Source organism: Sarcophilus harrisii, chromosome 5 (assembly GCF_902635505.1).
Source record: "Sarcophilus harrisii chromosome 5, mSarHar1.11, whole genome shotgun sequence".
Taxonomy (NCBI): domain Eukaryota; kingdom Metazoa; phylum Chordata; class Mammalia; order Dasyuromorphia; family Dasyuridae; genus Sarcophilus; species Sarcophilus harrisii.
The window spans coordinates 56,170,721-56,198,579 of NC_045430.1; the positions used below are offsets into that span (position 1 = coordinate 56,170,721).

General features: G+C 33.3%; 1 protein-coding gene across 3 annotated transcripts in view; it reads right to left on the reverse strand.

The window, feature by feature from the left end:
• Window positions 1–27,859, reverse strand: part of TRHDE (thyrotropin releasing hormone degrading enzyme) — a 530,611-nt gene that overhangs the window by 91,233 nt on the left and 411,519 nt on the right. For all 3 annotated transcript variants that reach the window (XM_031938822.1, XM_031938821.1, XM_031938820.1), the window contains exons 11-12: window positions 22,189–22,319; window positions 22,041–22,096 (exon numbers count right to left, since the gene is read on the reverse strand). In XM_031938822.1, the coding sequence (XP_031794682.1) occupies window positions 22,041–22,096; window positions 22,189–22,319 (187 nt within the window). The remainder of the gene's footprint in view (window positions 1–22,040; window positions 22,097–22,188; window positions 22,320–27,859) is intronic.

The following is a 27,859-nucleotide window of genomic DNA, read 5'->3' on the forward strand; positions in this document are numbered from 1 at the left end:
TGGCAAATCAATTTAGTTTTTTTTTTTTTTACTTTTTTTTCATACTTGAAACTTCACTTACTGTCTCCAGAGGAGTCTTTATACCAGGTGTAGCTCATACTTATACTACACTTCCCTCTTACTTCTCTCTCTTAGATCTCTAGTTTTGTTCAAGAAAGATCAAGGACTACTATATGAAGTGTTTTTTGATCTCCCAGTTGAGAGTAACCTCCATTACTTGTATCTATTTTGCATGTATAAAAAATACACATATATATATATATACATACCCCTATACATTTTGTGTATGTGTATGTGTGAAGAGAGAAAGAAAAAGAGAAGGAAGAAGGGGGAGAAAGAGGGAATAAAAAGCGAGGGGAGAGGGAGGAAGGAAAGGTGGAGAGAAAAAAGAGAAGGAGGGAGGGAAGGAGATAGAGAGAGAGCACAATATATATGTATGAATTATCTTGATAAAAATTTAAGTTTTCTAATTTTTTTTGCATTCTTGGTGACTTTTACAATGTCTATTTACATAGTAGATGCTAAATATATGATCATCAATTCTTTTGTACTTTGAATTAAATTCAATCTGGATCTGTAACTCCATTATAATAGATTCCCAGTATGGGAACTCCTACCACCAATGCAAATCAGTAAGTCCTTTGTAATACTTTAAATAAGTTGTTTATGTTCAAACAATTAGTCTATGATGGAGGCAGAATTTGAACTTAAATCTTTTCTACATGAGGAGGGAATGATTCTAAATCTAAAATTATTTTAATATTTCAAATAGCTTTAATAAATAGTTGCCTGTCACTGTTTACTTAAGAAATTCATTATAGAAAGACTTCAGATTCATTCCATAAAACAGCATAATGTTGAAGACTCTCTATTAAATAATTTTAAGATACATTTTGAAACCCCACTGCAAAATAAGATGATAGATTAAGAGTTAGAAGGGTCTTAGAAATTTTCTAGTCTTGACGACTTCTTTTTACAGATGAGTAAATTGAGCTGCAAAGTGGTTAAGTGATTTGCTCAAGTTTGTAGAGGTAGCAAAGTCTCAGGATTCAAACTCAGATTCTCTGGCTCTGAAATCTGAAATTCCAGTATTACACTGTCCTTCAAGTTAGTAGGAACAAGGATATGATGCTACATATACCTTGAAAGGATTAATAACCATATTATTCATAGACACTTTAGCTCCTCCATTACTATGCACTTGCAGAAGAACATAAATTTAGCCCATTCATTTTTTAATAGGCCTTTGACCATAGGTTGCTCCTAAGGAGACTGATAAATTGTGCCAAGATTGCAGTTGCTCTGGAAATGACCAGAATTATCTCCTTCTCTCTGTCCTGCTTCTAGCAATTATTTCTTGCTGACACAACTTATTATTTACTTAACATATTTGCTTCCTTTCTTCCCCAAATTACATTCTTTACCCTATGAAATCTTCACAGAATCACTTTCACAAATCCAAAGATGGCTAATGGCAAATTTCCCCAGTTAATACTTACAGCAAGTGTCTTGAATTGTATTTATTTATTTAAAATATTATTAGGCTTGGGTAGAAATCATGAGTAATTATGCATTTTTCATGCTGAGAGAGAGGTCACTGATGATATCAATAAATGACTATATTACAGACTGAGTCCCTTACTTCCCCTCATCCCTAGGTTTTTCCAGATCTTCATTCTATTGGGATGTGTTGCTCTGCCAACTAGCTTGGGCAAGTGAATTTCTCTATTTCCTCCATTGGGGAATTAACACACTGAAACTGCATTTATGAGAGGTTGTCTTTCCATAATATAGGAGTTTTCTAACCTCTCTGTAAGCATAAAGAAAGTTCTGAAAGTACTGGGGAGATACAAATATTTTACAGACATTTCAGTCATATTTATGAAGTTTAGTGTAATTCAATGACCACTTATTAAGTATTCATTATATGCAAGGTTGTAAAATCAAAAACCCAAATCACCATGAAGCTCCTAATATGGAACCAGTCCTGCATTCTTGGTATAAATTAGGCTCCTAGAAAAGAAAGTTCTCACCCCCAAAGTTTTTGGTTCAATATCAGAACTACATATGTTTTTTTATCAATAGAAATGATATTAAAGAAAATATGTTATCATTGGCTCTGCCCACTGAACCCTAAGTATCATGAAGCAGTTATGGGTAGCTTGCACTAATACCTCTTCTGTGTGTGTCTTAGCCTACGTGGATATAGTTATCAGGCCTTGAGATAGGAAGACCTGAGTTCAAGTCTGTCCTCAGACACTTACTAGCTATGTGACTCTGGATGAATCACTTAAACCTATTTGCCTCACTTTGTTCATCTGTAAAATGGGAATAATATCACTTGCCTTCTAAGGTTGTTGTGAGAATCAAATGAGATAAGAATTGTAAAGTGACCTAGGGGTCAGTGTGAGACACAAAATAAGCATTACATAAATGTTAATTATAATTGTTGTTATTTCTTGAGTATAAGAAAGAACTGCCTTATTTTTCTAATTTTATCTCCAGTACTTAGCATTGCATATAATTCGTAATAAATGCCTTATCATTCAGACAATATTATATATGTGTGATTTTTTGAGGTCTAGATCTGAAAACCCTAGTAAGGAGACCCCCTCTATCAAAGTAGATTATTTACTCATTAGTAACAAATATGGCTGTCCAGGATATTGAAAGGTTAAGCAATTTAATCATGTGGATGGATGTTTCAGAGGAAATACTTAAAATGAGGTTTTCTTGACTCTAAGACTAACTCTTTACCTATTGTAGCTTGCTTCTTCTCAACATGACATATTTAATAACTCATTAAAATATCTATAATAGAGAAAGTATAGGTTGTGTTGGTAAATGTTGGGCTTGGAGTAGATCTAATACTACCTCTGACATTTACTAGCTATAGGTCCCTAGGTCTTGAATTTAATTTGTTCCTAGAGAGTTAGTTCCCTATGACCTATTCACTAGGTCATAGATGATATACAATATGTCTTACTGGAAGTAAGTGCTCTTTTATTGCAGAAATAACAGGTACTTCATGTATTAATGTATAATAAAAATGTGAAAGATGTTCAGAAATATAAGAGGATGACAGAGTACCCAGATTAGATCCTGCATCTGAAGCATATTATCTGTTGAACTTTGGACAAATCACTTTTCTGGCCCTCTATTTTCTAATCTGTGAAATGAAGGCTGGAATAAATTGTCACCCTCTAACTCTAGATTATGATGATCCTATAATTTGTATTTGATTTCACAAAACCCTTCTTTTGTCAAAAGCTGATATAGAAAACCTGATGGGCAAAGGATCTCTCTTTTCTCATGAAGCTCATGAAGAAAACTACCTTTGGACAGTGATGCCAACATAAGTCCTTCAAAAAAATGCTTGCATTCACATGAAGGCATCACATTTCCAGACTGCCTAAAGGGTATGAAAGGCTACCTGCAGAAATGTCAAACAAAGTTTACCTTAAAACATAGAATGAGAAATACTGAAACCAGTGAGCAATTATGAGCAATTATATTATATGAAATAAATTAATTACATAAATTATTACATTATATGAATCATATAAATTACATGAAATAAATTAATCTCTAAAAAGTTCACTGAGGGCAAAACATGGCTTGTGTTTGTCTATACAGCCACTGCCCATTCATAATAGACTCTAAATAAATACCTGATGAAGAGAAGAGAAACAAAGGCACTTGAATCTGCAGATAACAAGGTCCCTCCCTGGGTAAAGCCCAGAGAACACCTCAAGAGAGCAAGAACCACACCTTTTCTTGGATCATACAACTTTTGGAATCACCAGAAACTTACAGACTCTCAGAACTAGCTCTGAAAACAGAACAAAATATTCTAAGCTTGAGAAAGTTCTCCCTCAATGCTGAGGACAGAGTCTAATTTAACATAAAGCTAAAAGACAAGAAAATAGGTGAAGAAAAATAAGCAAAGAACAAAAAATGAACCTGACCATAAAAAGTTCCTGTGGTTACAAGAAAAATAAAGACAAAAGTTTCTAAGACATCAATGTTGAAAACACAAGCAAAGCCTTTTTAAAATGTGATCTGGACACAGGACTTACAAGAATTTCTGAAAATGCTCACAAAGGATTTTACTAATTAAAGACAGTAGAGGAAAAACTGGGAATAGAAAGAAGAAAGAAGAATGATTCAAGAAATTATGAAAAAGAGTCAACAACTTGGGGAAAGAGGCACACAAAGAACTGAAGAAAATGACAACTTAAAAAACAGAATTGACCAAATGTTAAAAGGAGCAAAAAAAAAAAAAATTGAAGAATTCCTTAAAAAGCAGCATTGATCATATAAGGGGGGCAAGAGAGAAAAAGATACAAAGGCTCATTGGGAAAAAAATAACTCCAAAGGAAAAAAATAAACATAAAAGAAAAATCACAAGAGACTTAATATGATTAAACTGCCTACATTTCTGTTTGGTAAGATGGTACTTGTATTCCTAAGAATTTTCTCATTATTAGGTCAATCAAAAGTAGTATATACAGAGGTCATAATGTTAGTTGAATATGATGAGATAATTATTTTTAAAACAAATTCAGGCGTGAAAAAAGAGAGTGCACTCAAAGAAAGAGGAAGGAAGAGGAAGAATAGGGAAATTTTACTCATATAAAAGTAGTGTACAAGGAAGAGTGTTTATAGTAGAGCAGAAAATGGAAGGGCAGGTAACACTTGAATCTCATTCTCATCAGATTTGGTTCAAAAATTCAGTTAAATATCTTACCTAACTGGAAAATAAGAGAAGAAAGATACAAGAGAAGGAATGAAGGAATGATGGAAGGGAGAGAAAAATAAGGGAGCTTTTTAGGAGAAAAACAGATTTTTGTGGAGGAACAGAGTTGAAAGGAAGATAAACAGGGAAAATACAAGGAAGGAAGGAAATATATAGTTATTAATCATAACTATGTATTTGTGAATGGATGAACTAACCCATAAAATGAAAGTGAATAGCAGAATGGACTAGAAACCAAAATCTAACAATATATTGCTTACAAAAAACACAATTGAAGAGACACAAAAAGTAATAATAAAGGACTGAAGCAGAATCTAGTATAAAGTAAAATAGTCAAGAATAACAACCATAATCTTAAACAAAGAAAAAGTAAATATATATATATATATATATATATATATATATATATATAATTAAAGATAAACAGGTAAACTACATCTTGCTAAAAGTTATCACAGACACTAGTACTAAACATAAATGGACCAAATGGCATAGAATCAAAATTCTGATAGGAAAACTTAAATGAATTATAAGAGGAAATAGTATAAGTATACTAGAGGAGTACCTCAAATTTAACTAGATAACTCTAACCATAAAATAAATAAGGATGATGTCAAGGAGATCAATACAATTTTGGAAGTTATATGTGATAGATATTTTAGTAAAAGAATAAATTTAAAATCCCCAACTAAATCCCAAAATGAATCAAAGAGATTAATAATGAAAGTTTAAAAATCCATTGAACTAATAAGAACTAGGAACTGACTTAATGAAAAACAAACCCAACAAAATAGCTAAATCATTGGCAATTTGATTTTTTTTAAAAGAAAACAAAATTACCAGTATAAAAATAAAAAGGATAAATACACTACCATTGAAGAGTAAATTGAAGCTTTTACTAAGTTACTTTGCCTAATTATATGTAAATAAATCTGACAAAATAAATTAAATGGATGAATATTTACAAAAATACATATTGCCCAGACTTACATAAAAGGAAATAGAATACTTAAATAACACCGTCTTAGAAAAGTCATTTTTGAATTGAACAAGTCATTAGCTAACTCTTAAGAAAAAAGTCCCAGGGACCAGATGGATTCAAAAGTTAATTCTACTAAACATTTAAAGAATAATTAACTCCAATACCATATAAACTATTTGGAAAAATAGTCAAAAAAGGAGTACTATCAAATTCCCTTTATGACAAAAATATTGTGACTAAACTACAAAGAGGAAAAATAGAGAAAAAAAATGATGGACCAATTTTCCTAATGATTATTAATGCAAAAATTCTAAATAAAAACTAGCAACATTGCAGCAATATATCACAAAGATCATACATACACACATACAAAGATCATAGTGTATGCAATTTATACCAAGATGGTATACCAAGATTGTCCTTGTTAGGAAATATTACTGGACAAGATGAGTTTCTGAGGTTCGTTCCAGCTCTGAATCTGATTTAAATAATTTAAATTGTTTATAATGTAAATGGTTTGATTCCCTTTGGAGCAAAGACATCACTGGATTTTAGAGCCAGGACAGATAAACTGGAGCTAAATTAAACTCAGACTTTTTAAATAAATAACTTTTTTTAAATATGTCAGATCTGTTTAAAATGGGAAGACTATCCTAAATATAATAGGAATTTAAAAAAACATTTTGAGGTATGAAAAAATGCCAGAGTACATTAATCACATATACATTTTTCAAACAATTCTCACATATATTTAGAATGTTTATTTTTCAAAAGAAACAATTCATTCAAATCCACATAATATGTAAACATAATCCACTAACCCACATTTCTATAGCTCAAAGGTTTAGGCTGTTTGCTCTGCCAAGGGATCAAACTTTCAGAATGATATCAAAATATTGTTCAATTAAATTCTCCTCAACATTTTGAGTCATTATGTATTAATATTAAACATTTTAGTCTACACAGATCAAACATAAGTTTTGGCACAGAGTGGTTATAAATTTGGTTTTGATTTAATATTACACAATTTAAAACAATCTCTTAGAAGTGCTCCCCTTTAGAGCCACAAAGCTACTGAGAGTACCCGATTCCTTTGGGGATCAGTACTTCTCAAAAGTAACTGATATCACAGACATCCTTAAGCTATGACAAGGTCAAAATCTGCGATTCAATTCCTCAACAAAAGTCTATATACAGCTACAGGCAGTGGTAACACTTTTCTAACTTGGAGAAAGCCAGAGAGAAGGCTACATTAAACAGTAATTACAGAGCAAGAAAACCAAAAAAGAAAAAATATGAATGTTTTAAAGTTGTTACTAGAAAATTGATACAAAGAAAGAGGAGAAAGCTCAGATCATGATAATGAATTTACCTTAAAATATTTCTCAGAATACTTTTCATTCTCTTACTTTTGGCAAGGTATTAAATAAACTTAAAAAAAAACATCAGAACTGCCAGGTATCCATTCTGAAAATTGTTGCAAGCAAAAAGAATCATAGAGCTGAAAGTGATTTTAGAAATTTCCTAGTTCTTTCATTTTGTAGAGGAAATCAATGATACTTAAAAAAAATCAAATGATTTGCTGAAAGTCATACAGGTAGTAAATACCCCACCAACAAATAGAAGCCAAGTCCCCTAACTGTTAATTCACTACTAAAGGGGTAGATATATTCTCTTTATATCTGTAGAGGCAGACTGAAGATAATCTGAGGATATGGACTAGAAAGAAGAATATTAAAATCCCTTGACTCATTTATTTGTTCATTTTTGCTGTCTGTTGTATCCCCTGAAACAAAAAGGATGGACATCTTTTTCATAGCAACATCTTTCTGGAGTTGTTGTATGGCTGGTCTCCAAACTTATAAGTCATTCAAAGGGCAATGGAAAGTCATGTGGTGGGCATGAGTAGGTTGCAACATATTATTAATAAGGACTTTGAAATAGTAAAATAGAAGTAGAACAAAAGATGGTTTAAAAGAAATGGAGGAATGAAAAAGAAGATGAGATGTTCATCAAGTAAGAGTCAAGAATATCGATTGGACAGAGTTTTTGTGACTCTTTTGTAGCTTCCTCATATCAGAAGAAACCAAGGAAACTCCTTGGTGTCTTGGGGAGAAACCTAGAGAATTTGTGGAAGGATGTGCACAGATGTTACACAGAATAGGCAGCAATGATAGCAATATAAGATATATCTACACTGATGAGATAATAGATTCATCTGATTGTTTGAAAATCTGAACCTCTTGAATCAGGCACCATCTGCAATTTGCTGTTTCTGGTAGTAAATGCTTTGTGCCTTTTCAGATAAGGCTGAGAAGACAGGAAAGTAATAATGCATTTACTCAGAAGACTGAAAACAGTCAGTGATGAATATTATTTTGAAAGAATTATTATTTTCAATGTTTCACAAATTATTGTAATTATTATGCACAAAAATTCTAATAGCCTCACAAATGCTAACTAAAGTAAATATACTGCAACTATGGACTTTTTTCCTCAAAACAAGAAAGAAAATAAACACTAACCTCCCAGCTCAATGAATAAGAGTATACATTTCAATGTTTTATTAATTATAATGACAATATTAAATAATGCCATAACAAAATGATATCAAATATTTTAAAATATTTTTATTAGCCTAGGAGTATATCTCAGATACAGATAGCATAAAAAGAGGGGGGCATTCAGAGTCATAGATTCTTTTTTTGCAAAAAGAATTCCACATTCATAAAGCATTATAGTCCTTAACAAGATTAATTAGTTTTATATTGTTTTTCTCAACTAGTGAGGCAACTCTATTGTCTCCATTTTAAAAAACAAAGAAGTTGTTTAAAATATGTTCATATTCTCAGGGTGTATTCCTTTTATGAGTTTCATCAAAGAAAGGTAAACTAGTCACCCATCTGGTTATCAAAACAGGACAAGTTTAATTTATGGACTAGGTGGCTTTCGAAACATGCCATAATACTGCTACAACAATGTCAATCTATAAATGTCTGGTTAGGCAATAAACAATTACATTAAAAATTTATTAATATGTCTCAGAGTCTAAAAAAGGATCATACCTAAAAAAAATTATAATTGTCAATTATTTAGACAACGTCACTGTTGCATAAATAGTTAGGTCTCAGGTTTGAACAATTACAAAGTTATAGCCTATCTATGAACAATTACAAAGTTATAGCCTATCACTTAATTTATGTTTTCCAGTGACTATTACATCAATTCCTGCATAATTCTAGAACAAATTATTAAAGGGACAGCTAATAAACAATTAGAAAAGGAAATCAGGATCTCAAAATGTAGGAAATGTTTCATTAAGAACAGATCATGCTACACTAAATTTTTGTTTGTCATATAAATTGGTAGTCTAGGACAGTGGTGTTAAATGCAAATAGAAATGGAAGTCATTAATCTATGGACATGGAGTCAGAGAAAATTGAGTTCAAATCTGTTCTTATCCTCTGTAAAACATCAGGCAAATATTTGCTTCAATTTTTTTGTGAGATGAGAGCAAATGAGATCATATTTATAAAACACTTAGCATATCTGGCACACAGTAAGTTCTAAATAAGGATTCTATCCTGGACCCTCTCCTTTATCCATACTATTTCATTCAGGAATCTCATCATCTTCCATAGATTTAATAGCCACTTCTATGATAATGATTCTTGAATCTACACATTCTTTCCAATCTTTCTGTTGTTTTCCCATCTTGTGTCTCCTATTATCTTTCAGACATTTCAAATCATACATCTAGTAGACATCCCAACATGAACAAAATTGAATTCATTTTCTTTCTGTCTACCTTCTATCCTGCCCCCTCCTACCTTCTCTATTACTGTTGAGGTCAAAGCCAGCAGTACCTCAGATTCACAATTTAGGAATTATCTTCAACTTTTTACTTTCTCTTATCACCCCACCTCCCTAATCCAATATTCTCTCAATATCTGTTAATTTCACCTTTCAGACATCTCTTGAATATATCCTCTTCTATTCTCTGACATTGCCACCAATAACAGACATTTCTGTGGAGATGCATCACCTCACACTTGAACTATAAGTCTGTGTCAAACACAATTCATCTTCTATTCAGCCACCAAAGTGATTATGTCACCTCTTCCTGCTACTCAATAAATTCCAATGACAGAAGGCTCTTGAAGGCTTTCAGGATTAAATGTAAAATACTCTGTTTGATAATCAAAACTCTTTATAATCTAACCCCCTTTGTGGTCTTTTTATACCTGATTCCCCATTCACATACTCTTTGATCCAATGACACTGGTTTCCCTGTTGTTCCACAAGCAAAACACTTCATCTTTCTGCTCGGGGCATTTTCTTTGGCTGTCCCCTTGCTTGAAATGCTCTCCTTTCAAGAATATACTAGTTTCTCTGATTTTAAGTCCCAACTAAAATCCCATCTACTATAAGAAACCTTTCCCAACTGCTCTTAATTCCGGTGTCATTGTTTTTTTATCTTCTCCATTAGATTGTTAGTCCCTTAAAGATAAGGATTGTCCTTTGCCTTTTTTTGTATTCTTAGCACTTAGTATATTGTCTGGTACATAGGAAGGTACAGACTGATTGAATAAATGTTTGTTTTCCTTCCTTACTCGCTAAAATTTCCACACTCTATGATCTAGAGAACTCATCATGGGCATAAACTTGGAAGTGATCTAAGACCAAAAGAAGGGTTCTTTACATACCAAATAATGAATAGCATCTTTTCTTTTTCATTAGCAAACAATTGGGAACAGATTAGAAGCCCAGCAGTTGGGGAACAGATAAACAAATTGTGGTATATGGATAGATGCTTCTTGCATAAGGAGAGTTGGAATACAGCTGGAAATGGGTGTTGAAGAAACAGGAGAATGAAGAAAGAGATGAAGGGAAGCTTAAATCTCTTTGACATATGAGATGTAAGCAAAGATGTTGGAATCTTTACAAAGTGTTAAGCCACTGGAGTTGATTTGATCTTAGAAAGAGATATTTTGGGCCAGAACTTGAAACAAAGTACTAAGTGGAACTAATAGAAACAATGCTTGTGTTCACACCTTTAGAGACCTCATAAGTATCCAAGTACTCAATGGAGTTCACACCTTTGGGAGAATTCAGGGTTGGCTTAGTCTGAATTCACACCTCCCTTGAAGTTCTTAGGACCAGAGAGCACTCTGGGAGATAACCCAGAATCCCTCTCCCTCCAGAAGGTGGAGTTAACCTTTGGGAGATCACATAAATAGAGGGAGCTCTTGGAGCTTGGGAACTGACTGGAGGTACTTACTTGAGGTACTTACTTGAGTTAGTTACTTAAGGAGTTACTATAAATTCTGGTAGCTCGAGAGTTTTACTTGGAGTCAGAGAGAGCTCTTGGAACCCACAAGCCCTATCTTCGAGGCAAGAGATTCATTTCATCTTCCAACTTGGTACTGGCTGGAGGCTGAAGAAAGCAGAGGCTGAAGCCAAGGACAAAGCTACAAAATCTCTTGGAGCCAGGCAGAGAGATAGGCCTCAACTAACCAGGCTAATTTAGAAGGAGAAATAAACATTTGCATTTTTACCAGCTGGCTGCGATTTTGGAGTAATTATTTATTTCAACTGAGACTAAGGCTGCCTCCAGAAAACCTTCACACAAAGATACTGAAGGGAAGAAGGGAACAAGTGAGAGAGTCATGATTACAGAGAGAAAAATATGTCAAAGAATTTGTAGCTACCCTATATTGAGAGCTTAAATCTACCAGCATGATATAGCCCAAGTTCAGGAAATCAGGAGACTCTGTAACACTTTTCCATAGTCAAGTCAAACTTCATTCCTACCCCCTTTTCCCTAAATTTTGTCTCCCTTTCAGGGGAGAAGTATTCTTTGCCAATTTCTGTTTAAAACTCTGTTGTTCTCTATTTCACCATCTGGTAAAGGAAATTGAGTCTTCAAACTAATATGATTACTTCTCAAATTGATGGCTTATATATGGTGTATGTGTGCACACACACATATACATACATATATGCACATATTCCATTTCAAAGACATTTTGACTTTCCAACCAAAAATAATAATATAAAAATATTTAACTAAAAGATGTTCAGCTGCCTGCAACAAAATTAAAACTAAATTCCAGGGGGGTTGAGCCAAGATGAGGAAGAAGACACATGCAACTTTCTAAAATCTCTGATACCTTCACAACCAACATTAAATTTAGCCTCAAAAATAGCAATTGACTGGTAAAACTCACAAAGACTAGAAATACAAAAATTCACCAGCCAAAGGTAATCTGGAATTGTGTCAGAAAAGGTTTGTCCTGAGGGGCTGGGGAGAAGATCAGCACAAGCAGGGAGAGAACTAGAGGCTAGCATATTGTGCATACTGGACAGGAGTGGTCTCTGTGGTTAGAAAATTACAGAGACGACACTGGCATAGACTGATTGCTCTGCAAAACAATAGACCACCCAAAACCAACTGGAAGTGACACTACAGATCACAACATAACCTTGTAGCCCCAACCCCCATTATGGGGCTTTTCCTTGGGGCACTTGCAAACCTGCATGGCAGGGGGACACAGCCCGGGGCAGCCTCTAATCTGCACAGGGGGGCTCAGTTCTGGGGCAATAGAACTGCCACAGAGAGATTTGCTTTGGGGAAGAGACACTTCCGATCTAAGCAAGGCTATTCACTTGTCAGTCCCTAATATCCAGAGCCCCACAAGAGGCTTTGGCCTTGGGTAGTGACACTTTCACTGCTTAGTCTCTAGCCTTAAGGCAGTCACTAAACCGAACAGTGGGGATTCTCCACAGGGCACTTCTGTAGCAGGCTGTGCTGAATCACTTCCAGTTGGGAGAAGGGACTTTTGCCCAGAGCACTCCCATACCTCCCTACCTGAAGCCTGTTAAGATCTTTCCCTGCTTTGCAGAGGAAGCTGGTAACCCCCTTACCCTGAAGGCAGACCCTAAAGAATTTTAAAAAATGATTAAAAAAAAATCAAAAGGACAATCAATAGAAAAAGAGCAGGTCTGCAACCCTGAGGAGACTAATAGCAAACAGTCTCCAGACAATAATACCCCAAAAAGGAATGTTACCTGTCTCCCTTTACATAATGCTCTCCTAAGAGACCATTTAAAGTCTCAAAAAAGAGAAGAAAAATGGGGAAAGGAAAGAGAAGCTTTGCAGGAAAGTAACAACTTCCTGAAATATGAATTGGAAAAGATAAAAAAATTCCCAAGAAGTGCAAGGAAATAGAATTTGTGAAATTGAAAAAGTAAAAAAATCTCAGAAACGTAAGATTTGTGAATTGGAAAAGATAAAGAATTCACTAGAATATAGGATTTGTGAATTGGAAAAAGAAAATAATTCACTTAAAAAATAGTGAAATGGAAAAAAATTCCATAGAGCAAAACAACTCATTTAAAAACTCAATTGGACACACAAAAAGAAGTTAAAAAAAAGCTAATGAAGAAAATAACTCATTAAAAATCAGAACTGAACAAATAGAAACCAATGATTCATTGAGACAGCAAGAATCAGTCAAGCAAAACCAAAAAAATGATAAACTGGAAAAAGCGATGAAATATCTACTTGGAAAAATGACAGACCTGGAAAATAGATCCAGGAGAGATAATCTGAGGATTATTGGACTTTCCAAAAATTATGATGAAAAAAAGAACCTAGATACTATTTTACAGGAAATCATCAAAGAGAACTGTCCAGAGGTAATAGTATCAGAAGGTAAAATAGGCATTGAAAGAACTCATCCTACACCTTCTGAAAAAGACCCTAAAATAAAAACTCCAAGGAATATTTTGGGCAAAATTCAGAACTATCAGATTAAGGAAAAAATATTACAAGCAGCCAGAAAAAAACCAATTCAAATACCAACATGCCACAATAAGGATCACCCAAGATCTGGCTGCCTCCACATTAAAGCATTGAAGGTCCTGTAATCTGATATTCCAAAAGGCAAAAGAACTTGGAATGCAGCCAAGGATAAATTACCCAGCTAAGTTGAGCATTTTCTTCCAGGAAAGGAGATGGTCATTTAATGAAACAGATGAATTCTATTTGTTTCTAAGGAAAAAACCAGAACTAAAGAAAAAATTTGATCTCCAACCATAGGATTCAAGGGAAACAGAAAAGGTAAAAGGAACTCTTGAGAATTATATTTTTGTTATGGATATACAAAAAGACTCCATGTATAATTTGATCTTGCTGATATAATATAAAAAAGTGAAGTAGAAAAGGAAAAGGGATAATGTTAGAAAAGGGAGAAAGGGAGGATAAAAAGAGGGAAACTACATCCCATGAAGAGGCAAAGGAAATATCATATCTGAGGGAATTTAGAAAGGGGGAGGAACATTGTGTGAATCTTAATCTCATCAGAGTTGGCTCAAAGAGAAAATAATTGACATACTTGTTTTACAGAAAATCTTCTCTCATCTCATTAAAAAGGAAGAGAGGAAAAGGGAAAATGAAAAGAGTAATAAGGAAGGTTACAAAAGGGGGCAGGGAGGGATGCTAAAGAGGGTGAGCGGCATGATACAAGTGGGGCACATAAGTTCAAAACTGGGAAAGAGGGTTAGGAGGGGCAAGTAAAAAAAAAGCATAATCTGGGGATAATAAGATGACAGGAAATACAGAATTAGTCATTTTAACCGTAAATGTGAATGGGATGAACTCTCCCATAAAGCGATGGCAGAAAGCAGACTGGATCAAAAGTCAGAACCCTACAATATGTTGTTTACATGAAACACATTTAAAGCAGGGAGATACATACAGAGTAAAGCTAAAAGGCTGGAGAAGAATTTATTATGCTTCAGGTGACATCAAAAAAGCAGGGGTAGCCATCCTGATCTCAGATCAAACAAAAGCAAAAATTGATCTAATTAAAAGAGATAAGGAAGGAAACGATATCTTGCTAAAGGGTAGCATACACAATGAAGCAATATCAATACTAAATATATATACACCAAGTGGTATAGCATCTAAGAGAATTGCAAGAAGAAATAGACAGCAAAACTGTAATAGTGAGAGATCTCAACCTTGCACTCTCAGAATTAGATACATCAAACCACAAAACAAATAAGAAAGAAGTTAAAGAGGTAAATAGAATACAAGAAAATTAGGTATGATAGATCTTTGGAAAAAACTGAATGGAGACAAAAAGAATATATTTTCTTCTCAGCAGTCGACTCTATATTAGGACATAAAGAACTCAAAACTAAATGCAAAAAGGCAGAAATGGTAAATGCTTTCTTTTCAGATCATGATGCAATAAAAACTATATTCAAAAAAAAGTCAGGGGTAAAGAGACCAAAAAGTAATTGGAAACTAAATAATCTCATCTTAAAGAATGATTGGGTGAAACAGCAAATTGTAGACACAATTAATAATTTCACTCAAGATGATGATAATGATGAGACATCATACCAAAATTTGTGGGATGCTGCCAAATCAGTAATAAGAGGAAATTTTATATCCTTAGAGGTTACTGGAATAAAATAGAGAAAGAAAAGATCAATGAATTGGGCTTGCAACTAAAAAAGCTAGAAAAAGCCCAAACTGAAAACTCCCAATCAAATACTAAATTTGAAATTCTAAAATTAAAAGGAGAAATCAATAATATTGAAAGTAAAAAAAATTATTGAACTAATAAATAAAACTATGAATTGGTTTTATGAAAAAACCAATAAAATTGATAAGCCTTTGGAAAATCTGATTAGAAAAAGGAAAGAGGAAAGCTAAATTGTTAGTCTTAAAAATGAAAAGGGAGAAGTTTCCACCAAAGAAGAGGAAATTGGAGAAATAATAAGGAGTTACTTTGTCCAACTGTATGCCAATAAATTCGATAACCTAAGTGAAATGGATGACTACCTCCAAAAATATAGGCTTCCCAGAGTAACAGGGGAGGAAGTAAATTGTTTAAATAGTCCCATTTCAGAAAAACAAATAGAACAAGCTATTAATCAACTCCCTAAGAAAAAATCCCCAGGACCAGATGGATTTACATGTGAATTCTATCCAACATTTAAAGAACAATTGGCCCCAATGCTATATAAATTATTTGATGAAATAGGGAATGAAGGAGTCCTACCAAATTCCTTTTATGACACAAACATGATACTGATACCTAAACGAGGTAAGTTGAAAACAGAGAAAGAAAATTATAGACCAATCTTCCTAATGAATATTGATGCTAAAATCTTAAATAAGACATTAGCAAAAAGATTACAAAAAATCATCCCCAGGATAATACATCATCATCAATTAGAATTTATACCAGGAATGCAGGGCTGGTTCAATATTAGGAAAACTATCAGTATAATTGGCCATATTAATAACTAAATTAACAAAAACCTTATGATCATCTCAATAGATGCAGAAAAAGCATTTGATAAAATCTAACATCCATTCCTATTTAAAAACACTTGAGATTATAGGAATAAATGAACTTTTCTCAAAATAATCAGTAGCATCTATTAAAAACCATTAGTAAGCATCATATGTAATGGGGACAAACTGCAACCATTCCCAATAAGATCAAGAGTGAAACAAGGTTGACCACTATCACCGTTACTATTCAATATTGTATTAGAAATGCTAGCTGTGGTAATGAGTTGAAAAAGAGGTTAAATGAATTAGAGTATGTAATGAGGAAACCAAATTACCACTCTTTGCTGATGATATGATGGTATACTTAGAGAACCCCAGAGATTCTACTAAAAAGTTATTAGAAATGATCCACAACTTTAGCAAAGTTGCAGGATACAAAATAAACCCACATAAGTCATCAGCATTCTTATATATCACTAACAAAACCCAACAGTTAGAGTTACAAAGAGAAATTCCATTTAAAGTAACTACTGATTGTATAAAATACTTAGGAATCTAGCTGCCAAGGGAAAATCAGAAACTTTATGAGCAAAACTACAAAACACTTTCCACACAAATTAAGTCTGATCTAACCAATTGGAAAAATATTAAGTGCTCTTGGATAGGGCAAGCAAATATAATAAAGATGACAATATTACCTAAACTAATCTATTTGTTTAGTGCTATACCAATCAGACTCCCAAAAAACTGTTTTAATGACCTAGAAAAAATAACAAATTTCATTTGGAAAAACAAAAGGTCAAGAATTTCAAGGGAATTAATGAAAAAAAAAATCAAATGAAAGTGGCCTAACTGTACCAGATCTAAAATTATATTATAGAGCAGCAGTTACCAAAACAATTTGGTATTGGCTAAGAAACAGATTAGTTGATCAGTAGAATAGGTTAGGTTCAAAGGACAAAACAGTAAATAACTTTAATACTCTAGTGTTTGACCCCCTTTTGGGATATGAATTCACTGTTTGACAAAAATTGCTGGAAAAATTGGAAACTAGTATGGCAGAAATTAGACATAGATCCACACTTAACACCATACACTAAGATAATGTCAAAATGGGTTCATGACCTAGGCATAAAGAATGAGATTATAAATAAATTAGAGGAACACAGGATAGTTTACCTCTTAGAACTGTGGAAGAGGAAGGAATTTATGACCAAAGAAGAAGAAGAAGATCATTGCTGATCACAAAATAGAAAATTTTGATTATATCAAATTGAAAAGTTTTTTTGTACAAACAAAACCAATGCAGACAAGATTAGAAGGGAAGCAATAAACTGGGAAAACATTTTTACAGTCAAAGGTTCTGATAAAGGCCTCATTTCCAAAATATATAGAGAATTGACTCTAATTTATAAGAAATCAAGCCATTCTCCAACTGATAAATGGTCAAAGGATATGAACAGACAATTCTCAGAGAAAGAAATTGAAACTATTTCTAGCCATATGAAAAGATGCTCCAAGTCATTATTAATCAGAGAAATGCAAATTAAGACAACCCTGAGATACCACTACATACCTGTCAGATTGGATAGAATGACAGGGAAAGATAAAGCGGAATGTTGGAGGGGATGTGGGAAAACAGGGACATTAATATATTGTTGGTGGAATTGTGAATGTATCCAGCCATTTTGGAGAGCAATTTGGAACTATGCTCAAAAAGTTATCACCCTTTGATCCAGCAGTGTTACTATTGGCTTATATCCCAAAGAGATCATAAAGAAGGCAAAGGGACCTGTATGTGCACGAATGTTTGTGGCAGCCCTCTTTGTAGTGGCTAGAAACTGGAAACTGAGTGGATGCCCATCAGCTGGAGAATGGCTGAATGCAGAATATTCCATATTCATGGAATATGAATCCATATACCATGGAGAATGGTATATGAATATTATGGAATATCATTGTTCTGTAAGAAATGACCAACAGAATGATTTCAGAAAGGCCTGGAAAGACTTACGTGAACTCATGCTGAATGAAATGAGCAGGACCAGGAGATCATTATATACTTAACAACAATACTATATGATGATCAATTCTGATGGACCTGGCCATCTTCAGCAATGAGATGAAACAAATCAGTTCCAAGGTATCAGTAATGAACTGAACTAGATACACCCAGCGAAAGAACTCTGGGATATCATTAAGAATCATTACATTGAATTCCCAGTCCCTATATTTTTGCCTGCCTGCATATTTTTTTTTTAATTTCCTTCACAGGCTAATTGTACAATATTTCAGAGTCCAATTCGTTTTGTACAGCAAAATGACGGTTTGGACATGTATACTTATTTTGTATTTAATTTATACTTTAATATATTTAACATGTATTGGTCATCCTGCCATCTAAGGGAGGGGGTAGGGGGAGGGGGGGAAAAATTGGAACAAAAGGTTGGCAATTGTCAATGCTGTAAAATTACCCATTCATATAACTTGTAAGTAAAAAACTATTAAAAAAAAAAAACCTAAATTCCATATCCATGAAGGAATTTGTCCTGTGTACATCTTTGATTTTGTCACTTCACGGATAATATCTTAATTGTCGTACCTGTCAATAAAGCAAATTAGTAAAATATTTAATCTATTTACAATGAGATATATTGTAGCAAAGATGGGCACAAATAACAAACAGATGAGCACTTGTTTATTTTCTACTCTTCAGTCTTACAAATTAGAATTTTCAGCTTTAGCTTGCTTCAGACCACAAGCAACCATAATTTATAAATGTTATTCATCCAGTGCATTTGCACTAAATATACCTTTCATGACTTCCACAACCTGAATGCTGATGACTCAAAAATCTGCCTCTTTTTTTAGTTCACCACTCATTTTTTCAGGATATTTCTTATTAGATTTCCTGTCATCACTTTAAATTCATAATGATTCAAATGAGGCTATTTTTTAAAGACCCCATTACCTTTACCAGTGTCCAACTGTTCCAGTACAGAAGCAAATCAACCACTATACCAATTCCCCAATGTTACTCCAGAGTAAAGCTTCACATTACTCCCTTTCACCTTCTTTCTATTTTCCTCCCTCAATATTAAAACTGGTGCCAAATTCAACAATTCAAGAGGCATTTATTATGTACTTACTATGTGCTAGGCATTGCACTTAGTGCTGGAGATTTAAAAAAAAACCAACCAAAAAGTAGTCTTTGCAAAAAACCATTACATTGAATTCCCAATCCCTATATTTATGTACACCTGCATTTTTGATTTCCTTCACAAGCTAATTGTACAATATTTCAGAGTCTGATTCTTTTTGTACAGCAAAATAACGTTTTGGTCATGTATACTTATTGTGTATCTAATTTATATTTTAATATATTTAACATCTACTGGTCATCCTGCCATCTAGGGGAGGGGGTGGGGGGGTAAGAGGTAAAAAATTGGAACAAGAGGTTTGGCAATTGTTAATGCTGTAAAGTTACCCATGCATATATCCTGTAAATAAAAGGCTATTAAATAAAAATAAAAAATAAAAAAAAAAAGTAGTCTTTGGTTTCAAGGAATTTAATCTTCTAATAAAGAAAATGAGTATATAGATGAATAAAAATATGTACAAAGCAAATGAAAATTTGCTTCTGGGATAGGGAATGAATATAATAACTGAAATGATCTCATATGGGATATGGTACTTAAGCATTGAGGAAAGCTATGCATTGAGGGAGTAGAAGACAAATATTCCAATTCTTGTCATCCCAGATCAAATGACCTAAACGTGTAACATTTACAGTGTGACTCCCCATATATACTCTATCACTTCTTATATATAGTAAATGAATTTTTTTCATGGTTTTTAGGATTTCCTATTAGCCATCTTTATGACCAATCACATCTTCCTGAATCATTTCTGAATGTACAACCAAATATTAAATTATTATAGATTTAGAGATAGACAGGGCCTAAGGTCTTTCAACTTACACATGAGAATCCTGAGGCTTAGAGAGTACAAATGACTTCCCCAGTGTCACACATGTATCAAATGGCAGAGCCTATGTCATTCCTTTGACTTCCAATTAGGTTCGTATCCTTCTATTATCATACTGCTTCCCTATTTACTTCTATTAAGTCAGATCTTTTCCTCTGAATTGTAACTACCAGTCCACTGTGTTACCCCAATTACAAAAAAAAAAAAGTCACTTAAATTGGTACAATTTCCATAATAGTATGGGATAGTGAATGAAGATGAATTTGGGTCTCAGAAAGTATCTCTGATATTTACTAGCTATGTCATCATAGGGAAATTTAATCATGTAATCTTAGACTTCAGTTATGTAGTTTTGTTTTGGGAGTTTTGTTGTTTGATTTCTCTGCAACATAAGACTATGTGCTGAACTCTTTTTATCTTTAAGTTTAGTATTCCCCTTTGACAAAGCTGACAAAATATGCATGTTATTTAAGTTCTCTTCAATTAACAGAATAACAACTGGGTTGCAGCACACAGTCATGCTAATAGTCACAGATCTGTTTGAAAAGAGAATCCCCTGCTTTCCTAAAATTTTCTTGATATGATGAAGAGGAATGACTGGATCAGCTGATTTTGCTCCTCCATAATGTGTCGAAGGCTCCAAATATTTAGAATGTATATATGTTTGCACATATTATATATGTAGTATGTATTATATATACACTATAAATTTATGTGAATAGATACATGCATATTTCTGTGCAGGATAACATGTATGTAGGTGTGTGTGTATACATATATATATATATATATATAAAACACATATACATTAATAGCAATATATGTAATTGTGGACATGTGTGCATATATATACATATGTATATATATATATATATATGTAACTTTAGTCTATTCTGAACCACAGTACTAAAGTTTTGAATATATTGTATGATACTTATTTTTTAGTTTAGTTTTGCTTGTATCAAAGTAATTAATAGACTTTCTTTTTTTTTTTTATTTAATAGCCTTTTATTTACAGGTTATATGTATGGGTAACTTTACAGCATTAACAATTGCCAAACCTCTTGTTCCAATTTTTCACCTCTTACCTCCCACCCCCTCCCCCAGATGGCAGGATGATGTTAAATATATTAAAATATAAATTAGATACACAATAACTATAAATGACCAAACCGTTATTTTGCTGTACAAAAAGAATCAGACTCTGAAATATTGTACAATTAGCTTGTGAAGGAAATCAAAAATGCAGGTGAGCATAAATATAGGGATTGGGAATTCAATGTAATGGTTTTTATAGACTTTTTTTTTAAGCTCACTAGTGTTAATGAATAAATCCTCTACAAGATATAATATGCTTTTTAGTTCAAATTGAGGCCCTTTTCCAAATTTATAACTAAATTTATAACTAAAATTTTTATGTAATCAAAGTTTAGAAGAATAATTCATCCACTTTAATAAGCCTAATTATACAACCATAGGAAATTCTAGTACTACCCTTACAATTACTAAAACCTTATATTTCTAATAACTTTTAAAGTTATTATACAGAAGACTTCTTTTTCTCTGTGGAATACTTAGTGCTCTCATGCAGAAAACACTTTTTTAAATGAATCATACACAATAAATATGCATAAAATGATCACATTCTGTAGGCCAAACATCAAAAATTGTTACTATCCAAGGAGATTGTCCATAAAAACTAAATAGAGTGAGAGGGTCATTTTGTCAAGTTCATCAGTAAAAATACAAAGAGATTTCTGATCAATAAAGTATAAATTAATCTTGTGAAAAATTGACCAATTTTCTCCACACTTAGGACTACCCTGTGGATTTTACTGATCTAGAATAGTCCAAATTAGAGATAGTAATTAGTTTATATTAATACTCCAAACAGATTGAACTACAGAGAAAAGTTTTGAAAAAGTTTTTCTACACTTGAAATACATACACATATAGTCATATATATTTATTTTGGAGGGTTGTGAAAAACATACCTGGCTAGGCTGAAGGCATCATCGATCAAACCTGCACGATTACTGACAGAGAGAACCTATGAGAATCAATCAAAAAGATGAAACCATTTAGGACTGAAGAAAGATGTGCTATCAAAACTAATCTTTGATTAGTTTATCTGGAGTTTACCTCATGATTCTGCATTAGTTGGTCAATTAATAATCTCCAGTTCCTTAGATCATAGTTGACCCTAAAGTAGCCAGTTTGATTGATGTTCCCCAGCAACCAGCTTTCTTTGTCCAAAGTAATTCTGTGATGTTCTGGAAAGGATAGTTTTAAGGTCATAACATATCGTAAGCATGTTTTAAATCTCAAAATGTCAGATTTTTTTCTTCTTTAACTGCTAAATACTAGATGTCTAAAATAATATAAATAATATTACCAGTAATTCTCAAATTTTTCAAATTAATTTTTTTCTAACAAAGATAGTTTAAATCAAATAATTACTTTTATCTAGGAAGCCCTATAAAACATTGAGTTTTCATCTTGGTTGATTCAACTAATTGGTTTTTGTAATTAACCTGTTTCTCCCAGATAAAGCATATCCTCTAAACAATATTTTTCTTTCTCAAATTTAAAAATAACTAGAAAACTAAAAACGTTTGTTTTCCTTGACTTCTAATTAGAGACTGTATGGATTGAGAGAAATTAATGAAATAGTGTAATACAAAGGACTAATATGCCATCCATATCATTCAATATTAAAGATACTTTCAAAACCTAGGAAACTCAAGTCTGAGAAGCTCATATTACCCATTCCTGCTTGTTCTTTAGATCTTTTCACAGCAATATTAAATAAGTATGGGGTCTATAAATATTGACAACTGGGAATTTGGTTGTTTAATCTAATTCTATTTCTAAGTATCCTTAGAATGAAGAAATATATAAGATTCTGCTTACAGCAAGCATTTCAGGAAACTATTTTGGTGGTGCTAGTTGCTATTCACTGATTGTTTCAATTAAAAGGAAACCTAAGGAAAACATTGCCTGTACATTCTGATTTTCAGTCTTGTGCAATAATCTAGAGATTAACCAAAGATGGTTTAATACAGATAAGAGGCAGACTGATTAAAAAAAAAAAAAAAGAGACTAGTCTGGCAGTCAGAATACCTAGATTCAAATCCAGAGTATACCGCTTATAACTGCAGGTGAATCACTTAATCCTTCTGAGTATCAGCTTCTTCCATGCTTATGGAAATAATGACATAAGCACTACTTTCCTTACAGGATTGCAGATTTTTATGCTATATAATTGTGAGCTACTATTTTAAAGCAATTTCTGATCTTTATCTTAAAAGGTACCCCTTGATCAATTGGCAAAACTAGATACCTCTTGATCAATTGGTAAAACTACATTTCTTCAGAATTCCTGGTTAGTGTCTTGAGATCCCAAAAGTGGAACTGAAGTACATGTTGTTTTGTATATACACTGTGGTGATCCAAAGAGTCTCAAGGGTAATGAACCAACCTCCAGGAGAAAGAAAGAAACTAGAAAGCAGAGCTGTTTCTTTGCGAAACCATTTCTAACAATTAGCCTTCCAAACTAAGGAGTATTATAATTTTCACTTCAGGCTTCAATGTGGATCCCCTGGATCTACCTTAAGGCAATACATTTATACACAATCAATTTCTTTTTTCAATTAGGCTTCAAATACAGGAAAATTTGTCAAAAGTCACATATCTGCCAGTACCCTGGAACATTCAACTTTATGGCTAAAGGGTTGTAAATAGTAGAGTAATTGGAATCTCACCTTCAGACATCCATTCATTCTCCTTTCCTAAACCTTTTCTTTCACCAGCCTCACCAGATTCACCTTCCTTTCATCCCTTCCCTTACCCAAAAGTCCAAAGGAATGGTTTATTATTTTAGTTTTGAAACAATGGCCATTTTCTATGTTTTAGAGTGCAAATTTTGTTTTGTTTTCCATTTTATTTATCATTAGACATTGTGAGCTATCAAATACCATTTTTGTCTAGTTTTACTCAATTAAAAGTTAATTTAAAATATTTCAAGACTTCATATTTTACTCCTCCCACAATGTTTTTTCCCCTATTAAAACACTGGAGATCATGTTTTAGAAAAAGAAAACAACTATAACACTGTATATAATATCCCTTTATGGCTAAAGAGCCTCTCCAGCAAATACCCAGAAAGAAAATATGCAGGAGTTAAGTGGCACTGTGGATAAACCACTACTCTTAAAATGAGGAAGACCTCACTTTCTCTCAGATGCTACTTATGTGATCTTTCTTAGATGCTATCTATGTGATGGGGGTTTTGACTTAACTGCTCAGACTCAGTTTCCTTATCTGTAAAATGAAAGGATGGATTTAATGGCCCCTCCAGCTCCAAATCTATGATTTTAAAGATTTATTGAGATGGTTATTAGATTATTACATATACATAATTATTCATGGCATTGAATAAAGTGTTCCAATTGTTTCAAAAATTTTATTTTCTGCTACATATGAATGACTCATTTTCAAAGAATCAGATTATAATGACTTCACATTAAAATTCAGTTTAATTAATTGCATTTGTCTTTGGTGCTTTCATAATCATCTCCCACACTTTCAAGTAAAAGGTAATAACTTAGTCATCATTCCAATGTAGATACTTGCATAAAATTGTCAATAGTAATTTCCAATTGGTAGAATTCAGATCTTTCTGGATTTGAGGCTGGCTTGTACACTCTTCCATACTCTTTGATTGGCATGTAGTAATGCTTAATAATTAATTGTTGGTTTTGGTTGAATGTTGGTTGAAATTATATGAAAATTACTTGTTTTATCCAAAGAAAAAGAAAGAAGTCCAGGAGGGGCTACTTAGCAAAGGAGGATTAAGAACCATGTTATTTGGATTCTCCAATAAATTCTCCAAGATGTATTGCTGATAGGATTAAGACATATCACTAAACTGGTTCCATATGGGAGATGTCTTTCTGAAGCCTTCTCAAAGTAGAAACATATAAGGGAAAATAATGAGTTGGGCTCTTGTCTTATTCCCAAACAATTTTTTTTGTTGTTGTTCAATCATCTATTCTGTCATTTTTTAGTCATATCTGAATCTATATGACCTCATTTGGAATTTTCTTGGCAAAAATACTGGATTGTTTGACCATTTCTTCCTTCAGCTCATTTTACAGGTGAGGAAACTGAGGCAAACAGGATGAAATGACTTGCCCAGAATCAAATCATCAAAAAAATGTTTGAGGCTACATTTGAATTCAGGTCTTCCTGACTCCAGGCCCACTGTTCTTTCTGCCACATCACATAGCTGTCCCCTGTTAAAATATTTAATGTATTAAATAATATTTAAATATTATTCATTTTCTTTTTTATTTTGAAGGCAGAATTAAGGGAATGAGTCTAAGATTAAAGGGTCAAAATCCAATAATGTTGAGAATTCCTTGTTTTTTTTTTAATTATGCCAGGTGATTGATGCCTTGGCAAAAGTGAAAGTACTGGGAAGTATCTCATAGAAAATTCCTGGGTAAATTTTCTTCTAGAGTATTCACTGAACTTCTTCATTTTGACACTAACATCTTTCAAAAGAGTACAAACAAGATGTAATATTAAATTAAACATACATTTAAATGACTACTGTGGGCAAGGTATATGCTAGGAACTAGTGACATAAAGACAAATTTACCTGTCTTCAGGAAGCTTAGATTTTATTGGGAGAAAGAATGAGCATGCACTCAAGTAAGCTTAATAAAGTTTGGGGGACAGAACCAAGATGGCGGAGAGAACACACCAGTCTATCTGAACTCTTTTTTGTCTTCAAACTATTTTTTATGAAACTCAGCCTCAGAATTAGTGATTGACTATCAAAACCCATGAATATTTGGAATACAACACATTACCAACGGAAGATAATCTCAAAATTTGCAAGAAAAGGTCTGTTTTTGTTCTTGCACAGAGACAGAATGGGGCTAGGCAAGATATAGACTCAAAGTAGGCAGTGAGAGCATGGAGAACAGCTCATGCTGAGCAAACTGCAGGTGGGGCAGGGTGTGGTCTTTGCAGGCTGAAAATCCACAGGGAGAATTTTACCACAGTGTTAGCTACTGTGCTCTGGCAGTGAGACAGTAGATATAAACACAGGGGATAAAGCCTATAACCCCAAAACTCTAGAGTCTCTCTGGATCTGGCCACATCTATCCAGCACCAGGAGAGACTCAGCACAATCTCAGCATGCAACACTGATCTTAGCGCAGATGTTAATCCCAGAACAGCTATTGCACCATTGCTGTCCCACTGCTGCTCCATTGCTACTTCCTGTTGTCTGTTGAGGAAGCTCAGTAGAACCACATAGACCCCAAAACAGACTGCAGCTTTTTGTTGTTGTTGTTAAAATGAGTAAAAAGGCAAAGTGGGATTTAACTATAGATAGCTTCTACACTGAAAGAGAGCACACTTCAAACCCTCAGGAGAATAAAAGCATATTGTCTCCACATGAAGCCACAAATGGTGATATAGCTTAGTCCCCATCACACAAGGGTCTTATAGAAGAAATTCAAATGGGTCCTAAAAGAGAACTAGAAGAAAAATGGGGAAAAGAAAGGGAAACTTTGCAAGAGGATCTGGATAAGACATGTAACTCATTATAAGATAGAGTGGATAAAGAAATCAACTCCCTGAAAAACAGAATTACTGAACTGGAAAAAGAAAATAAATCCTTAAGAAATGAAATTAGCGAAATGGAAAAAAAATTCCATAGAACAAAACAACTCATTTAAAAACTCAATTGGACAAATAACAAAAAGAAGTAAAAAAAAGTAAATGAAGAAAATAATTCAGCAAAAAACAGTATTGAACAAATAGAAACGAATGACTCTAGGAGACACTAAGAATCAGTCAAGCAAAACCAAAAAAAAAATGAAAAATTAGAAACAGAAATGTTAACTACCTAACTTGGGAAAAAAACAGACCTGGAAAATAGATTTAGGAGAGATAATCTAAGGATTATTGGACTCCCTGAAAAATCATAAAAAAAAAAAAAGCCCAGTGAGTATTCTTCAGGAAATTATCAATGAGAACTGCCCAGATTTTATAGAAACAGAAGGTAAAATAGACATTGAAAGAATTCATTGATCACCTACTAAAAGAGATCCCAAAATCAAAACTCCAAAAAATACTGTATCTAAATTCCAGAACTATCAGAACAAGGAAAAATACCGCAAGCAGTCAGAAAAGAACAATTCAAATACAGAGGAGCCACAATAAGGATTACTCGGAATCTGGACGCTTCCACATTAAAGGATTAAAGGGCTTGGAATCTGATATTTCAAAAGGCTAAGGAACTTGGTATGCAGCCAAGAATAACTTACCCAGCCAAACTGAGCATTTTCTTCCAGGGAAGAAGATGGACATTCAATGAAATAGGTGAATTCCATTTATTTTTGATGAAAAAACCAGAGCTAAACAAAAAGTTGGACCTCCAAATATAGGACTCAAGAAAAGCATAAAAAGGTAAAAGGAACCCTTGAGAACTACATTTCTGTTATGAGTATACATAAAGAGTACATGTATAATTTGGTTTTACTGTTATAATATAAAAAAGGATCTAGAGGTGGAAAGGAAATTGTACCAGAAAAAAAGAAAAATGGAGGTACTACATCTAACAAAGAGGCAAAGGAAACCTATTATATCTGAGGGGAAAAAGGGAGGGGGATGAAGCTTACTCTCATCAGAATTGGCTCAAAGAGAAAATATTAGACATATAAGGTTTACAGAGAAACCGCTCACCTCATTGAAAAGTGGGAGGGGAAAAACAAAAAGGGAAGGAGTAGGCAAA